This window comes from Mobula hypostoma, chromosome 24, assembly GCF_963921235.1.
Source record: "Mobula hypostoma chromosome 24, sMobHyp1.1, whole genome shotgun sequence".
NCBI classification, from domain to species: domain Eukaryota; kingdom Metazoa; phylum Chordata; class Chondrichthyes; order Myliobatiformes; family Myliobatidae; genus Mobula; species Mobula hypostoma.
The window spans coordinates 37,219,854-37,234,590 of NC_086120.1; the positions used below are offsets into that span (position 1 = coordinate 37,219,854).

General features: G+C 41.4%; 1 protein-coding gene across 1 annotated transcript in view; it reads right to left on the reverse strand.

Annotated features, from left to right (window-relative positions):
- Positions 1-14,737, reverse strand: part of LOC134337395 (granulocyte colony-stimulating factor receptor-like) — an 85,610-nt gene that overhangs the window by 23,449 nt on the left and 47,424 nt on the right. The window contains 5 exon segments of the mRNA XM_063032362.1: positions 17-72; positions 74-210; positions 7,459-7,541; positions 8,970-9,123; positions 12,368-12,525. Coding sequence (XP_062888432.1) covers positions 17-72; positions 74-210; positions 7,459-7,541; positions 8,970-9,123; positions 12,368-12,525 — 588 coding nt within the window.

Sequence of the window (14,737 nt, forward strand, 5' to 3'; positions counted from 1 at the left end):
GTGCATTTTAGGTTACCTTGCATTTTAGATGATGAAATAACAAGCTGAGCTTTTGGAGATTCTCCCGCTGAATACCTGGATACTGTAGTTACCGTCAGGCAGATGGAGGGTGCTCTCTAGGAAGGAGGTGTTGTATTCCTGCAGCTCTGGCTTATGCAGTCTGATCCTGTAACCCAAAATCTTTCCATTTGCTGCACTTTTGTTGAGTGGCTGTGTGGAAAACATTAATGTGCTGATTTTATGAATACGATTTTAGAAATCTCACAAATTCTTTAGTTGATAGCACAGTTTAAAAATTAATGAGACATAACGTTTGCTTTAACTCTCCCTTGCCCCTCAGCAGCCTGGTCATTGTCACTCCATTTATAACTTTTAGGATGGAGATACTTCTCTACCAAGGGAGGTGAAAGATGCTTCTTCTCTCTGCTAGCCTTTGGGCAAGGAGTAGCACCTGTTAGGCCCCCCGATCAGGGTCACATGAAGAAACGGGAGCATGTGGCGGATGATCGTATGAGAAGCTGGTGTATTTCACAAGGCCTGGCTATGCATCCACTAATGCCAGGCAGACAATTTCTGAAGGGTATTGATAATGGCTGGGGTCACCTGTCTTGTAAAGACACTGTCCCGAAGAAGGTAATGGTAAAACACCAATTTGCCAAGAATGATTGTGGTCATTGGAAGACCATGATTGCCTACTTCTTATGACATGGTACATAATGATGATAACGACAGACTCTTTGGTACCTTCCAACACATAGGAGCTTGTGTTGCAGTGATAGAAGATTGGCTGACCGGCCAGAGGTAATGTGGGAATAAGGTGGGCCATTTCTGGTTGGCTGCTGGTGACGAGTGGTATTCCACAGTGGTCGGTGTTGGGGTCATTTTTCTCACGTTATCCGTCAATGACTTGGATGATGGAATTGATGGCTTTGTGGCCAGATTTGTGGATGATATGAAAACAGATGGTGTTGAGAAAGCAGGGTGTCTGCAGAGGGACTTGGACAGATTAGGAGAATGGTTAAAGAAACAGCAGAAGGAATAAAGTGTGGGGAAGTGTATCGTCTTGCACGTGGAAAAAAGAATAAACTTATGGACTATATTCTAAATAGGGAGAAAATGTAGGTGAAAAAGGACTTGGGAGTCCTCGTATAGGATACCCCAAGGTTTAACTTGCAGGTTGAGCCAGTGGTAAGGAAGGTAATGCAATGTTAACATTCATTTCAAGAGGACTAGAATATAAACACTGAGGCTTTATAAGGCAATTGTCAGGCCACCCTTGGAGTATTGTGCGCACTTTTGTGCCCCTTATCTTAAAAAGGATGTGCTGGCATTGAAGATGATCCAGAGGAAGTACGTGAGAATGAGCCCAGGAATGAAAGGGTTAACATATGAGGAGCATTTCACGGCTCTGGGCCTATACTTGCTGGAGTTTAGAATATTGAGGGGTGACCTTATTGAAATCTATTGAATACTGAAAGGCCTGGATAGAATGAATGTGAAGAGAACGTTTCCTATAATGGTGAAGTCTGCCACCAGAGGGTAGAGCCTCAGAACAGAAGAATGGCCCTTCAAAACAGAAATGAGGAAGAATTTCTTTAGCCAGAGGATGGTGGCTCTGTGGAATTTACTGCCACAGATGGCTGTGGAGGCCAAGTCACTGGGTATACTTAAAGCGGAGGTTGATAGTTTCTTAATTAGTAAAGGTGTCAAAGATTACAGTGAGAAGGCAGGAGAATGGGGTTGAGGAGGATTATAAATAGCCATGATGGAATGGCAGAGCAGACTCAATGGGCCAATGGTCTTATTCTGCTCCTACGTCTTATGGTCTTGCGTGCCAATGGTGCACACAGTGAAAAACCATAATTTGGCAAAACAATTTCTAAGTACATTTTAATGATTTGACATTGCATGTAGCCTTAATTGGATAATTGGTTTTAGGAATGAAGGGATTCAGCTATAAAGTTCAACTGCAGAAGACTGGAAATTTGACAGGACTGTGCAGGATATGGTGAAAGATTGAGTGAGTAGCATTGACAAGATTACTTACCAATCTAGTCAGAAACACAAAGAGAAATCTTTATTGATAATAAATTGTCCCAAAATAAGACATTTCCTACCAGTGTTAATGGAAATAGAGTAAATGGAGCCAGAACAAATAAGAATGGCAGATTTCCTTCTCCGCAAACATTCATGACCCAGTGGGGTTTTACATCAGTCCAGTACTTTCATGATCACCATTAATCATAGTGGTTTTAAGTTCTTGTTTTAATTAATTACATTATGTTTCAGCTACCTTGGTGGCATTAAAACTCATGTCTCCAATGTCCAGGCTTCTGGATACCAATGCCAGTAACAATCTCAATACTACTATGGCCAAAAATAATAAATGCAACAAGTATTCATTCTAATAGGTTTCTGCTCACGGGTCAAAATTGGAAACATACTGTAGCAATGAAAATGGATGAATAATTTATTGAGCTATATGCTTTCATGCAAAAATGGTTTCATTCTCTGTACTCCTGTTGCCTCATGAATTATTTTAAATCAAATCTACTTTTAATTCCTTTAAGAGGATCACAGCCTTGTGGTAGTTTGGAGGCTTGCATGCTTCAATGACCCAGACAGCTATGCTGGCTGGAGTCAGGGCTTTATGCTTTGGCTCTTGTTAGGATCACCCATGCCAAACAGATCAAAGGGGGCAAGGCCAGACTAAGAGTGATCCTCTGGACCTCCAGATTCGGGGGTTCATTTCAGAGCTAACAACCCTGACTGGTAAAACAAAATTGTTACAATGAAGGATCATTCTACATCCGAGTGCAATGATATTCCTGAGTCTTCATTTGGGACTTGTGTAACAAATAGGAGCAGAATTAGGCCATTTGGCCCATCCAGTCTGCTCCACCATTTCATCAAAGTTATTCTCTAAGCTCCAATCTCCTGCCTTCTCCCCGCATCCCTTCAGGCCCTGAGCAATCAAGAATCTATCGAACATTGCCTTAAATATACACAAAGACTTGACCTCCACAGCTGCCTGTGGCAAAAGATTCCACAGATTCACCACTCACCGGCTAAAGAAATTCCTCCGCATCTGCATTCTAAAAGGATGCCCCTCTATTCTGAGGCTGTGTCCTCTGGTCTTAGACACTCCAACCATAGGAAGTATCCTTTCCACATCCACTCTACCAAGGTCTTTCACCATTTGATAGTTTTCAACTAGGTTACACCTCATTCTTCTGAATTCTTGCAACTACAGGCCCAGAGCCAGCAAACACGCTTCATATGACAAGCTATTCAATCCTGGAAACATTTTCGTGAACCACCTCTGAACCCCCTCCAGTCTCAGCACATCCTTTTTAAGAAGAGGCCCAAAACTGCTCTCAATGCTTCAAGTGAGGCCTCACCAGTGGTTTATAAAGACTCAACATTGCATCCTTGCTTTTATATTCTACTCCTCTTGAAATGAATGCTTGCATCACATTTGCCTTCCTCAGCAAGACTCAACTTTTAGGGAATCCTGCACAAGGACTCCCAAGTTCCTTTTTGCCTTGGTTTTTTGTATTTTCTCTCCATGCAGAAAATAGTCAACCCTCTCATTTCTTCTACCAAAGTGCATGATCATACTCTTCCCGACTCTGTATTCCATCTGCCATTTGATTGCCCATTCTCCTATGCTGGTTGTCCTTCTGTAGCCTCCCTACATCCTCAAAACTACCTGGCCCACCACCTACCTTCATATCATCTGCAAACTGTCAATTCCATCGTCCAAATCATTGACAGATAACGTAAAAAGAATCAGTCCCAACACAGATACCTGTGGGACATCACTAGTCACCAGCAGCCAACTAGAAAAGGCTCCCTTTATTCTCACTATTTGCCTCCTGCCAACCAGCTGCAGCTTTATCCATTCTAGAATCTTCACTGTAATACCATGGCCTCATAGCTTGTTAAGCAGCCTCATGTGTGGCACCTTGTCAAAGGCCTTCTGAAAATCCAAGTACGCAACATCAACCAATTCTCCTATGTCTATCCTGCTTGTTATTTCTTCAAAGAACTCCAACAGGTTCGTCACGCAAGATTTTCCCTTGAGGAAACCATGTTGACTATGGCTTATATTATCATGTGCCTCCAAGTACCCTGAGACCTCATCCTTAATAATCGACTCCAACATTTTCCCAACCACTGAGGTCAGACTAACTGGCCTATAAGTTCCTTTCTTCTGCCTCTATCCCCTCTTGAAGAGTGGAGTGACATTTTCAATTTTCCATTCTTCTGGAACCATTCCATAATCTAGTATTTCTTGAATGATCATTACTAATACCTCCACAATCTCTTCAACCACCTCTTTCAAAATCCTGGGGTGTAAACCATCTGGTCCAGGTGACTTATCTATCTTCAGATCTTTTAGTTTCATATAGAATAGAACATAGAACATAGAATAGTACAGCACAGTACAGGCCCTTCAGCCCACAATGTTGTGCTGACCCTCAAACTCTGCCTCCCATATAAGCCCCCACCTTAAATTCCTCCATATACCTGTCTAGTAGTCTGTTAAACTTCACTAGTGTATCTGCCTCCACCACTGACTCAGGCAGTGCATTCCACACACCAACCACTCTCTGAGTAAAAAACCTTCCTCTAATATTCCCCTTGAACTTCCCACCCCTTACCTTAAAGCCATGTCCTCTTGTATTGAGCAGTGGTGCCCTAGGGAAGAGGCGCTGGCTATCCACTCTATCTATTCCTCTTATTATCTTGTACACCTCTATCATGTCTCCTCTCATCCTCCTTCTCTCCAAAGAGTAAAGCCCTAGCTCCCTTAAAGGTTAAGGTTAATCTCCCTTAAGGTTCATTTCCCAAGAACCTCCTCTCTAGTATTGGTAACTTCACACACTTCACCTGGAACTTCCACCATACTGCTGGTATCTTTCATAGTGAAGGCTGATGAAAAATACTTTTTCAGTTCTTCTGCCATTACTAACTCCTACATCATTTTCTAGTGGTCTGATATCCACTCTTGACTCTCTTTTACCCCTTATGTATCTGAAGAAACTTTTGGTATCCTCTTTAATGCTATTGACTAGCTTACATTCATACTCCATCTTTATCTTCTTAATAACCTTTTTAGTTGTCTTCTATCAAAGTTGCTGGTGAACGCAGCAGGCCAAGCAGCATCTATAGGAAGAGGCGCAGTCGACGTTTCAGGCCGAGACCCTTCGTCAGGACTAACTGAAGGAAGAGTGAGTAAGGGATTTGAAAGCTGGAGGGGGAGGGGGAGATGCAAAATGATAGGAGAAGACAGGAGGGGGAGGGATAGAGCCGAGAGCTGGACAGGTGATAGGCAAAAGGGGATACGAGAGGATCATGGGACAGGAGGTCCGGGAAGAAAGATGGGGGGGGTGACCCAGAGGATGGGCAAGAGGTATATTCAGAGGGACAGAGGGAGAAAAAGGAGAGTGAGAGAAAGAATGTGTGCATAAAAATGAGTAACAGCTGGGGTACGAGGGGGAGGTGGGGCCTAGCGGAAGTTAGAGAAGTCAATGTTCATGCCATCAGGTTGGAGGCTACCCAGACGGAATATAAGGTGTTGTTCCTCCAACCTGAGTGAGGTGTCTGAGTGTAACTTCCGCTAGGCCCCACCTCCCCCTCGTACCCCAGCTGTTACTCATTTTTATGCACACATTCTTTCTCTCACTCTCCTTTTTCTCCCTCTGTCCCTCTGAATATACCTCTTGCCCATCCTCTGGGTCACCCCCCCCCCGTCTTTCTTCCCGGACCTCCTGTCCCAGGATCCTCTCGTATCCCCTTTTGCCTATCACCTGTCCAGCTCTCGGCTCTATCCCTCCCCCTCCTGTCTTCTCCTATCATTTTGCATCTCCCCCTCCCCCTCCAGCTTTCAAATCCCTTACTCACTCTTCCTTCAGTTAGTCCTGACGAAGGGTCTCGGCCTGAAACGTCGACTGCGCCTCTTCCTATAGATGCTGCTTGGCCTGCTGCGTTCACCAGCAACTTTGATGTATGTTGCTTGAATTTCCAGCATCTGCAGAATTCCTGTTGTTTTAGTTGTCTTCTGTTGGTTTTTGAAAGCTTCCTAATTCTCTAACTTCCTACTAATTTTTGTTCTATTATATGCCTTCTCTTTGCCTTTTATGCGGACTTTGACTTCTCTTGTTAGCCACAGTTGTGTTATCTTGCCTTTAGAATACTTCTCCCTCTTTGGGATGTTTATATCCTGTGCCTTCCTAATTGCTGCTCTGCCAGTGTTCTTTTCCAATCAATTTTGGCCAACTCCTCTCTCATAATTCTGTTTACTCCACTGTAATAGCGATACATCTGACTTTAGCTTCCCCTTCTCAAATTTCAGGGTAGATTTGATTATATTATCATCACTTGCCCCTCCAAGGGTTCTTTTACTTTAAGCTCTCTGATCAATTCTCCTTCATTGCACAATACCCAGTTCGGATTTTCCTTTCCCCTAATGGGCTCAACCATGAGCTCATTAAAAAGCCATCTTGTGGGGCCTCTAGAAATTCCCCCTCCTGGAATCCAGCACCAACCTGATTTTCCCAGTCAGCCTGCATATTGAAATCCCCCATGACTACTGTAACATTTCCCTTTTGGCAAGCATTTTCTATCTCCAGTTATAATTTGTAGACGACATCCTTACTACTGTTTGGGAGTCTACATACAACTCATATCAGGGTCTTTTTACCCTTGTAGTTCCTTAGCTCTGTCTAGAATAATTCAACATCTTTCAACCCTATGTCACCTCTTTCTAATGATTTAATTTCATGTTTTACTAATGGAACAATGCCCACCCCCCCCACCTTCCTGCATCTCCTTTCGATAAAATGTGTATCCTTGGATATTAAGCTCCCAGCTATAATCTTCTTTCAGCCATGATTCAGTGATGTCTACAACATCATCCCTACCAATCTGCAACTGTGCTACAAGTTCACCTCCATTATTCCGTATACTGTGCGCATTCAAATATTACATCTTCGGTCCTGTCTTCGCCCTTTTCGATTTCGTCCGCCTTTTACATTGCAGCTCATCCTGTTGACTGCAATTTTGCCCTGTCAACAGCCTCTCCTCACTACACATTGCCTCTGTCTGTAAACCAGCTACCTTATCTTCAGCATTTCCGACAGTTGTGAAAACTGACAGGAAGCTACTGTTGAAGGAAACCTTGAACACCGCCAGAGATGGAGGACCTTCATTGCTGCCCTAAACACCAGCAGTGTAATGGGCAGTAAGTAAGCAAGCAACTTTTTATTCAGATCTTTTTTAAACTTAAGAGTTCGAAGTCAAGAATTTTACTTCAAAAACAATTTGTCGCATTGCCTTTAGCGTGTTTATTAAATGTTTTCATGTCCAAGCGTAGCAAACTGCAGAGGTACTGGTAATGCTACCAACCAAATAGCAACTACCTCATTCATTTGGTGACATATTAAAGCGTACCTTCCACCTAAGACGCACTCTGCGAATTCCTTCTGAATTAGGCTTCTCAATACTTCTCCAGAGTTGTAGTTGTTGAGTTGGAGCTAATACCAAAAGAGAAGTCAGCAAATTAATCGCAACTTAGCAAACAAGTAAAGCGGCAGGGGGGTGCAGCAGAAGGTAGTCAAAATGCTGTTAAGTTCCTCACATTTTGAAATTGCTTGAGCACATTGTAAAAGGTCATAGGGAGAAAAGTCATGTATTAATCAAACATTTTAAACACGTTTTGAAGTGTACATTCGGAAATCTAGGGGCAAAATCTCACAGCAGTGTAGAATAGAAACATAAATCAGAAGACTGTCATCCTCAGAATCAGGATTAATATCACTGGCAAATGTCAAGAGATGTGCTGCTACGCAGCAACAGGCTAAAGCAATACATAATAATAAAACATTATTATTATTGTAAATTACAGTAAATATATATATATATGTTAAATTAAATGAGTAGTGCAAAGCAAGAAAAAAATAGTGAGGTGGTGTTTATGGGTTCAATGACCATTTAGAAATTTGATGGCAGAGGGAAATAAGCAACTCCTGAATTATTGAGCGTTTGCCTTCAGGCACCTGCAGCTCCTCCCTGATGGTAGCAACGGGAAGAGGACATGTCCTGGATGATAGGAGTCCTTAATGATGGGAGGCTAGTGCCCATGTTCAAGCTGACTGGGTTAACAACTTTCTGCAAACCTGCTTCGGTCCTGTGCAGTGTCCCCCTCACCCCATACCAGAGAGTGATGCAGCCAATTAGAATGCTCTCCAAGGGACTTCTGTAAAAATTTACGTCTGTGCCCCTATTCCTCCACCGTGAGGTCAGAACTATTCAAAACCATGCTGATAGAAACTACTTAATTGCTAACTTTGTAGATGACATGCCCTTAAGCTGAGAGGAGGTTTTATGGAGACATGCAAGGGCAGGTTTTCTTTTTAGGGAGTGGTAATGGTGGGAGCAGATATGATAGTGGTATCTAAGAGGCTTTTAGACAGACACAGGAATTTGCAAGGAATGGTGGGATAGAGATCATGTACAGACAGAAGGAAGTTAGGTTAACTTGGTCTTGTGTACAACACAGGTATCATGGGCAAAGTACCTATTCTTGCAAAGTACAATTCTGTGACCTATTGTAACCTGGGGCCAAGCACAACCTATGGACTCACTTTCAAGGATTCTACAACTCAAGTTCACAGTAGTATTTTTTTTGTTGTTATTATTATTATTATTATTATTTGTATTTGAACAGTACAGCTTCTTTTTCACATTGGCTACTTGTCAGTCTTTGAGTATAGTTTTTTTCATTGATTCTATCGTATTTCTTTGCTCGACTGTGAATGCCCACAAGAGAACAAATGTCAAGGTAGGATATAGTGGCATATACAAACTTAGATCATAAATTTACTTTGCACACTGAAGTTGTTCACTTATCACAACTGCGCCAGTTTGGAGCTGATTACAGCTTGGAGAATTCCCCGACGTACCACGCTGTGCTGTCATGCCTGTGATCTCGTTACTCCATTCGCTCCATGGACTGGTCTCAGCTTTCTGCTTACAACGGATCTTCAGCTGGTACTTGGTGTAAGGTAAGAGGTTACACTGCCTGAAACGCGTACTATTTATTGCTGTTAGGGAAACCTAGGTATCAAGAAAGAAAAAAAAGGACTTAAAAAAAAGGCATTGCAGAAAAGCTCTAAAGTTACAATAACTAGGAATTTATTGAGCAGGTTTTGCCTTACAATGATTTTTACAAGTGTATAGTCATTAGCAGTGCAATAAGCTTAATGGAGTGGGAGCGTTCTCTCGCCTAACTTTGCAGGAAAAACTGATTAACTTATGATTTTTATATTGCTCTTCGTCAGAGCTTGAACTGATCGCCTGTATCCCAGCAGCGATTTTGTTGGGAAACTCTGAGGTCATACTGAAAAGGGACTTCAGAAACACAACTCTATTTTCTTTTCCAAGACAATAATCACTCTTGTGCTTTTATAACCACCTCCAAGTGGAGCACAAGCTTGTGGTAGGGTTTGGAGGCTTGTGTGCCTCAATGACCCAGAGAGCTATGTTGGCTGAAGTCTGGGCTTTATGCTTTGGCTCTTGATAGGGTCACCCATGGCAAACAGGTCTAAGGGTAGAGGACAGACTAAGAGTGAGCCACCAGTCCTCCAGGTTCGGAGGTTCAGCTCAGGGCTAACAACCCTGACTGGAAAAACAAAATTGTTACAGAAACAGCAATGAAGAACCTTTCTACATTTGAGTGGGACAGTATTCCTGAGACTCCACCTAGAGCTTGCATGACAGACAGTAATGACAGTAATGGAAGCTACTGACAATAATGAAGGAAGTCCTGAACACCACTAGAAATGGAGGACCTTTATTGCTGCCCTGAATACTAGTGACGTAACAGGCAGTAAGTAGGCTCTTATAACCAGGAATAAAATACACAAATGCTGGAGGAACTCAGCAGGTCAGGCAGCATTGATGGAGGGGAATAAACAGTCGACATTTTGGATTGAGACCATATTGGATCTGCAGAGTCTCTTGAGTTTTCTAAGATGCTGTCAACTTTGTTGAATGGTGTGCTTATCCATTTAAAGCAGTGTTTCCCAAACCTTGGTTATTGGTAGGGGTCCACGACATTAAAAAGGTTGGGCCCTGATTTAAAAGGAAGATAATCCATCCAACTGATGGTTTGTGTCCTTTAGATGATGGAAAGTTGGCAGGAGTTAAGTCACATCATAAGGAACTCACACTCCGACCGTATTTAAACGCATAAAACTTGTGGTTAGTCCAGATTTTAGCCAGCAGTGACGTGTAATGCTGATGGTTAGGAAGTCTTAGCTATATACTGTATCTAATCATGCATATTTTTGGGAAGAAATCTTTTAGCTAGTCACTCAGTTCAAAGGAAATTAGAGATAGGTCCTAATAGCTGGTATACCATGTGGAAAATACACTCATTGCCAAAGTAAAACCTCCATGGTCATATCCACCCTTTTGCATTTCCATAAGCTTTTTCTCCCCCCTCTTAAAATTAGCATAGATCACAGCCCCTGCTTTTTGGTTTCTGCATTACTTATTAAGAATTATCAAGAAACTTGGTTTGATCTTGTGTTTTTCATGTCCCAGAGCACCTATTCTAATGAAATGCATTAAACAAAAGAGACAATTCTGTGCAGAGTAAGGATCTAGAACCAGCATGGAGATACATGTGTATTGGTCAAGTGATAAATTATGAAACCAAACAAGCAAACTTTTCACTTTCTTAAATGATCACATGGGACTACTGGGGCTTTAGGCCATCTCATTATATGTTTGTGCTGGCTTCAGAACTGTTAGTGGCAAATTTAAACCAAAATATTTTGTCTTATTATTCATATCTTGAAAAAGGCTTGGTCAGAGTGACCTTTTTTGACAGGTAACATTTCTTCCTACTTCCTTAAGTAGAATCATAGAGAGAGGTATAGCACAGAAACATCTCTTCAGCCTATAAAGTCCATGCTCAGCACCAAACACCTTTTACATTAATCTTGTATCCTATATCAATCCAATATTTTATCATCATCACATTCTCTGCAATTCTCCTCAGATCTTTCTGCAAGATGACACAGTTGGGAGAATTTAAGTGGCCAGTTAACCTACCAATCAACAAATCCCTGTGCTCTTCTATACCCCACCAAGAACCTACCATTCAGTACATGTCCTACCTTTATTAGCATTTCCAAAGATCACCTCACACCCATTGGGACTAAATTCAGTTCACTACTGCATCGCCCATTTTGCCTCAAATCAATATCAGCTTTTAGACTACATCAACCATCCTCACAATCAACACAACTACCCATTTTCACCTCATTTACAAACAACACTAATTTTAGAGGAATCATCTGCAAGCAATTATTGTGTCATCCGCAATATTAACATTAGGGATATTGAGCTATTAAAATGTGACTAACAATTATTTAAATTATTAAATAATATCGGAAAACAATATTTTTGAACGATCATACAAGAATCACATCTGCCTAGGAATGTGCTATCTGCATAGCACATATTACGTAGTAGGAACTCTGTTGTAATCTATTTTTGAAAATAGTTCCACTGATTTGCATGTGTCATTTATTTTCATTTCCAATGTTTAATTTTTTTGGTGTGTTAATGTATATTATGTAGCACTTTAAAAAGTTCTCATTGTATTCAGGTTAATCAAATATGTTAAGACTAATCAATAATAATTAATAACCTATTAATAACCATTGTAATTAGTTATTAAATACAGGACTCACACCACCAGATTCAAGAACAGTTACTACGCCACAATCAATGGACTCACTTTCAAAGACACTTAATCTCATGTTCTCAATATTTATTGTTTATTTATCTATTATTGTTTCTTCTTTTTGCATCTTCACAGTTTGTTGTTTTCTGCGCTCTAGTTGAATGTCCAAGTTGAGCAGTCTTCCATTGATTCTGATATATTTACAATTCTATAGATTTGTTGAGTATGCCCACAAGAAAATTAATGTTAGGGTTGTATATATGTAGTTCGATAATAAAATTAACTTTGAACAATACCATGTTTTTGTTTGCATGATTTAAATGCAGGCAAGCAGGCAATATCAACATATTGAAATTAGTAATCCAGCCACAAGTCTTAACGCTACAAAAGATTATGGAGCTAGCTGAAATTAATCTGAATTAGTAAACACATTTTCTTTTCACAAATGCAATGTTATTAAGAAATTGATACTAAATGCACTATTCAATTATTATATATATTCATACATATCAATATTTTTACTTCCTCTATTAGTTTTGCATTAATGGGATTGATGGGATTTAGAGGATTAAAACTCTGGCATTATTTGATAAGAGAAATCACCTGGATCCATTTCTCTTCATTAAGTGCCTTGTACTGAATCTCGAAAGCAGCCTTGCTATGATTAGTCATCTCAAAGGGCATCTTCCACTGTCCAATTAGGCAGTCGTTTTGTTCTGCATCCTGCAACATTTCAGTTATCTGAGGAGCTTTGAATTTCACTGTGGGATAAATGAAACATTGGTTATTTGGTTTTTGTCACCACCTGGATTTAGGGTAGTGGCAAGAAATTCAGAGGGGATGAGAAGAGGACCTTTCTTGCTCTGAGTGGTGAGTACCTGAAGATACACTGCCTGAGAGACTGATGAAATCAGGGTCACTTAAAATGTCTGAGTAATGTCCTTGAATTAGCAAGGCTTTGGAAGCTATATAAAGTACTGGAAAATGGGATTAATACCAATAGGTATCTTCTTGTTGGCATGGATACAGTGAGCTGAATAACCTGTTTCCATACTGTATGAGTCTATGACTCTATTTGCTAATATTATTAGCCTGCTGCATTACCATATGTTGTATTTTATCCTCAAGTTAAGAAGGAACATATTTACTGTAGAGACAGTGAAACTTAGATTCACCACATTCATTCCTGCATCTTTAGTGAGATATTGCTTTTCTGAGCGGGAAGATAATCAATACTATTTGGTCACTTCTTCAAAGGCTTTTGGTACGTTTTCACATGTAACTGGGAAAAAAAAATTATTACCTTGCTTTTACATACGTGGGAGACTCCAGTTCTGAACATTAAACAATTCCTAATGACTTTAAATGGCTTATTTTTATAGTATCATTCGATAACAACAACTGGAATTCAGAAAAATGAATGGCAAGACAATTAACTTTCTGACAAGAGAATAACACATGTGTAGATTGCCCAATCCTTTCATAGGCATTTCTGGAACTGGTGACTTATTTCTGGATAAGGTGTCAGTCATTCGGACTGAAAAGAGAAGTTGCTTCTCTCACAGTGGTTGTGAATTCTTGGAATTCCTTTTCCTGGAGAGTTCAGGTATCCTCAGTTATTGAGTATTAGTCAAGGTTGAGGTTGTTTTTTGGGATTTGGGATATCAATTCAAGATTCAAGATTCGCACAAAATGCTGGAGGAACGCAGCCGGACAGGAACTCAGCTATGGAAAAGAGTAAACAATCGACATTTCAGGCTGAGGCTCTTCATCAGGACTGGAAAAAAAGATGAAAAGTCAGAGCAAAAAGATGGGGGAGGGGATGAAGAAGTACAAGGTAGTAAGGTGAAAGGTGAAAGTGGAAAAGGGGAGGGGTGAAGTAAAGAGCTTGGCAGTTAATTGGTGAAAGAGATTAAGAGCTGGAGAAGGGGGAAACTGATAGGAGAGGGTAGAAGACCATGGAAGAAAGGGAAGGAGAGGAGCAGCATAGGGATTTGATGGGCAGTTAAGGAGATAAGTTGAGAGAGAGAAACGGGAATGGGAAAATGTTAAAGGGAGGGGGCAACTAATGGAAGAAAGAGAAAGCGATGTTCATGCCATCTGGTTAGAGGCTACCCAGACAGAATGTAAGGTGTTGCTCCTCCAACCTGAGTGTGGCCTCATCATGGCAATGGAGGAGGCCATGGATTGACATGTTGAAATGGAAACGGGAAGTAGAATTGAAATGGTTGGCCACTGGGATATCTTGCTTTTTCAGGTGGGTGGAGCATCAGTGCTCGGTGAATCAGTCTTCAAATCCATGTCAGGTCTCATCGATATACAGCAGGCCACACCGGGAGCACAGGATACGGTAGATGTCACAATGGACTCACAGGTGAAGAGTCATCTCACGTGGAAGGTCTATATGGGGCGCTGAATGGTAGTGAGGGAGGTGGTGTAGGGGCTGGTGTGGCACATGTTCTGCTTGTAAGGATAAGTACCAAAAGGGAGATCAGTGGGGAGGGACAAATGGACAAGGAAGTTGCGTAGAGAGCAATCCCCGTGGAAACTGGAAAGTGGTGGGGGGAGAGGAGAAGGATGTGCTTGGTGATGGGATCCCATTGGAGATGGCAGAAGTTACAGAAAGTTATGTGTTGTACATGGAGGCTGATGGGGTGGTAGGAAAGGGCAAGGGGAAACCTATCACTGGTGTAGTGGCGTGTGCATGGGGTGAGGACAGACATGCACGAAATAGGAGAGATAGGGGTGAGGGTAGCATTGATGGTGGAGGAAGGAAAGCCCTTTCTATGAAGGAGGAGGATATCTCATTAGTTCTGGAATGAAAAGCCTCATCCTGAGAGCAGATGTGGCAGAAACAGAGGAACTGACAGAAGGGAATGGCACTTTCACAAGTGACAGGATGGGAAGAGATATAGTCCAGGTAGCTGTGGGAATCAGTGGGTTTATAAAAATTGTCAGTAGATAAACTGTCTC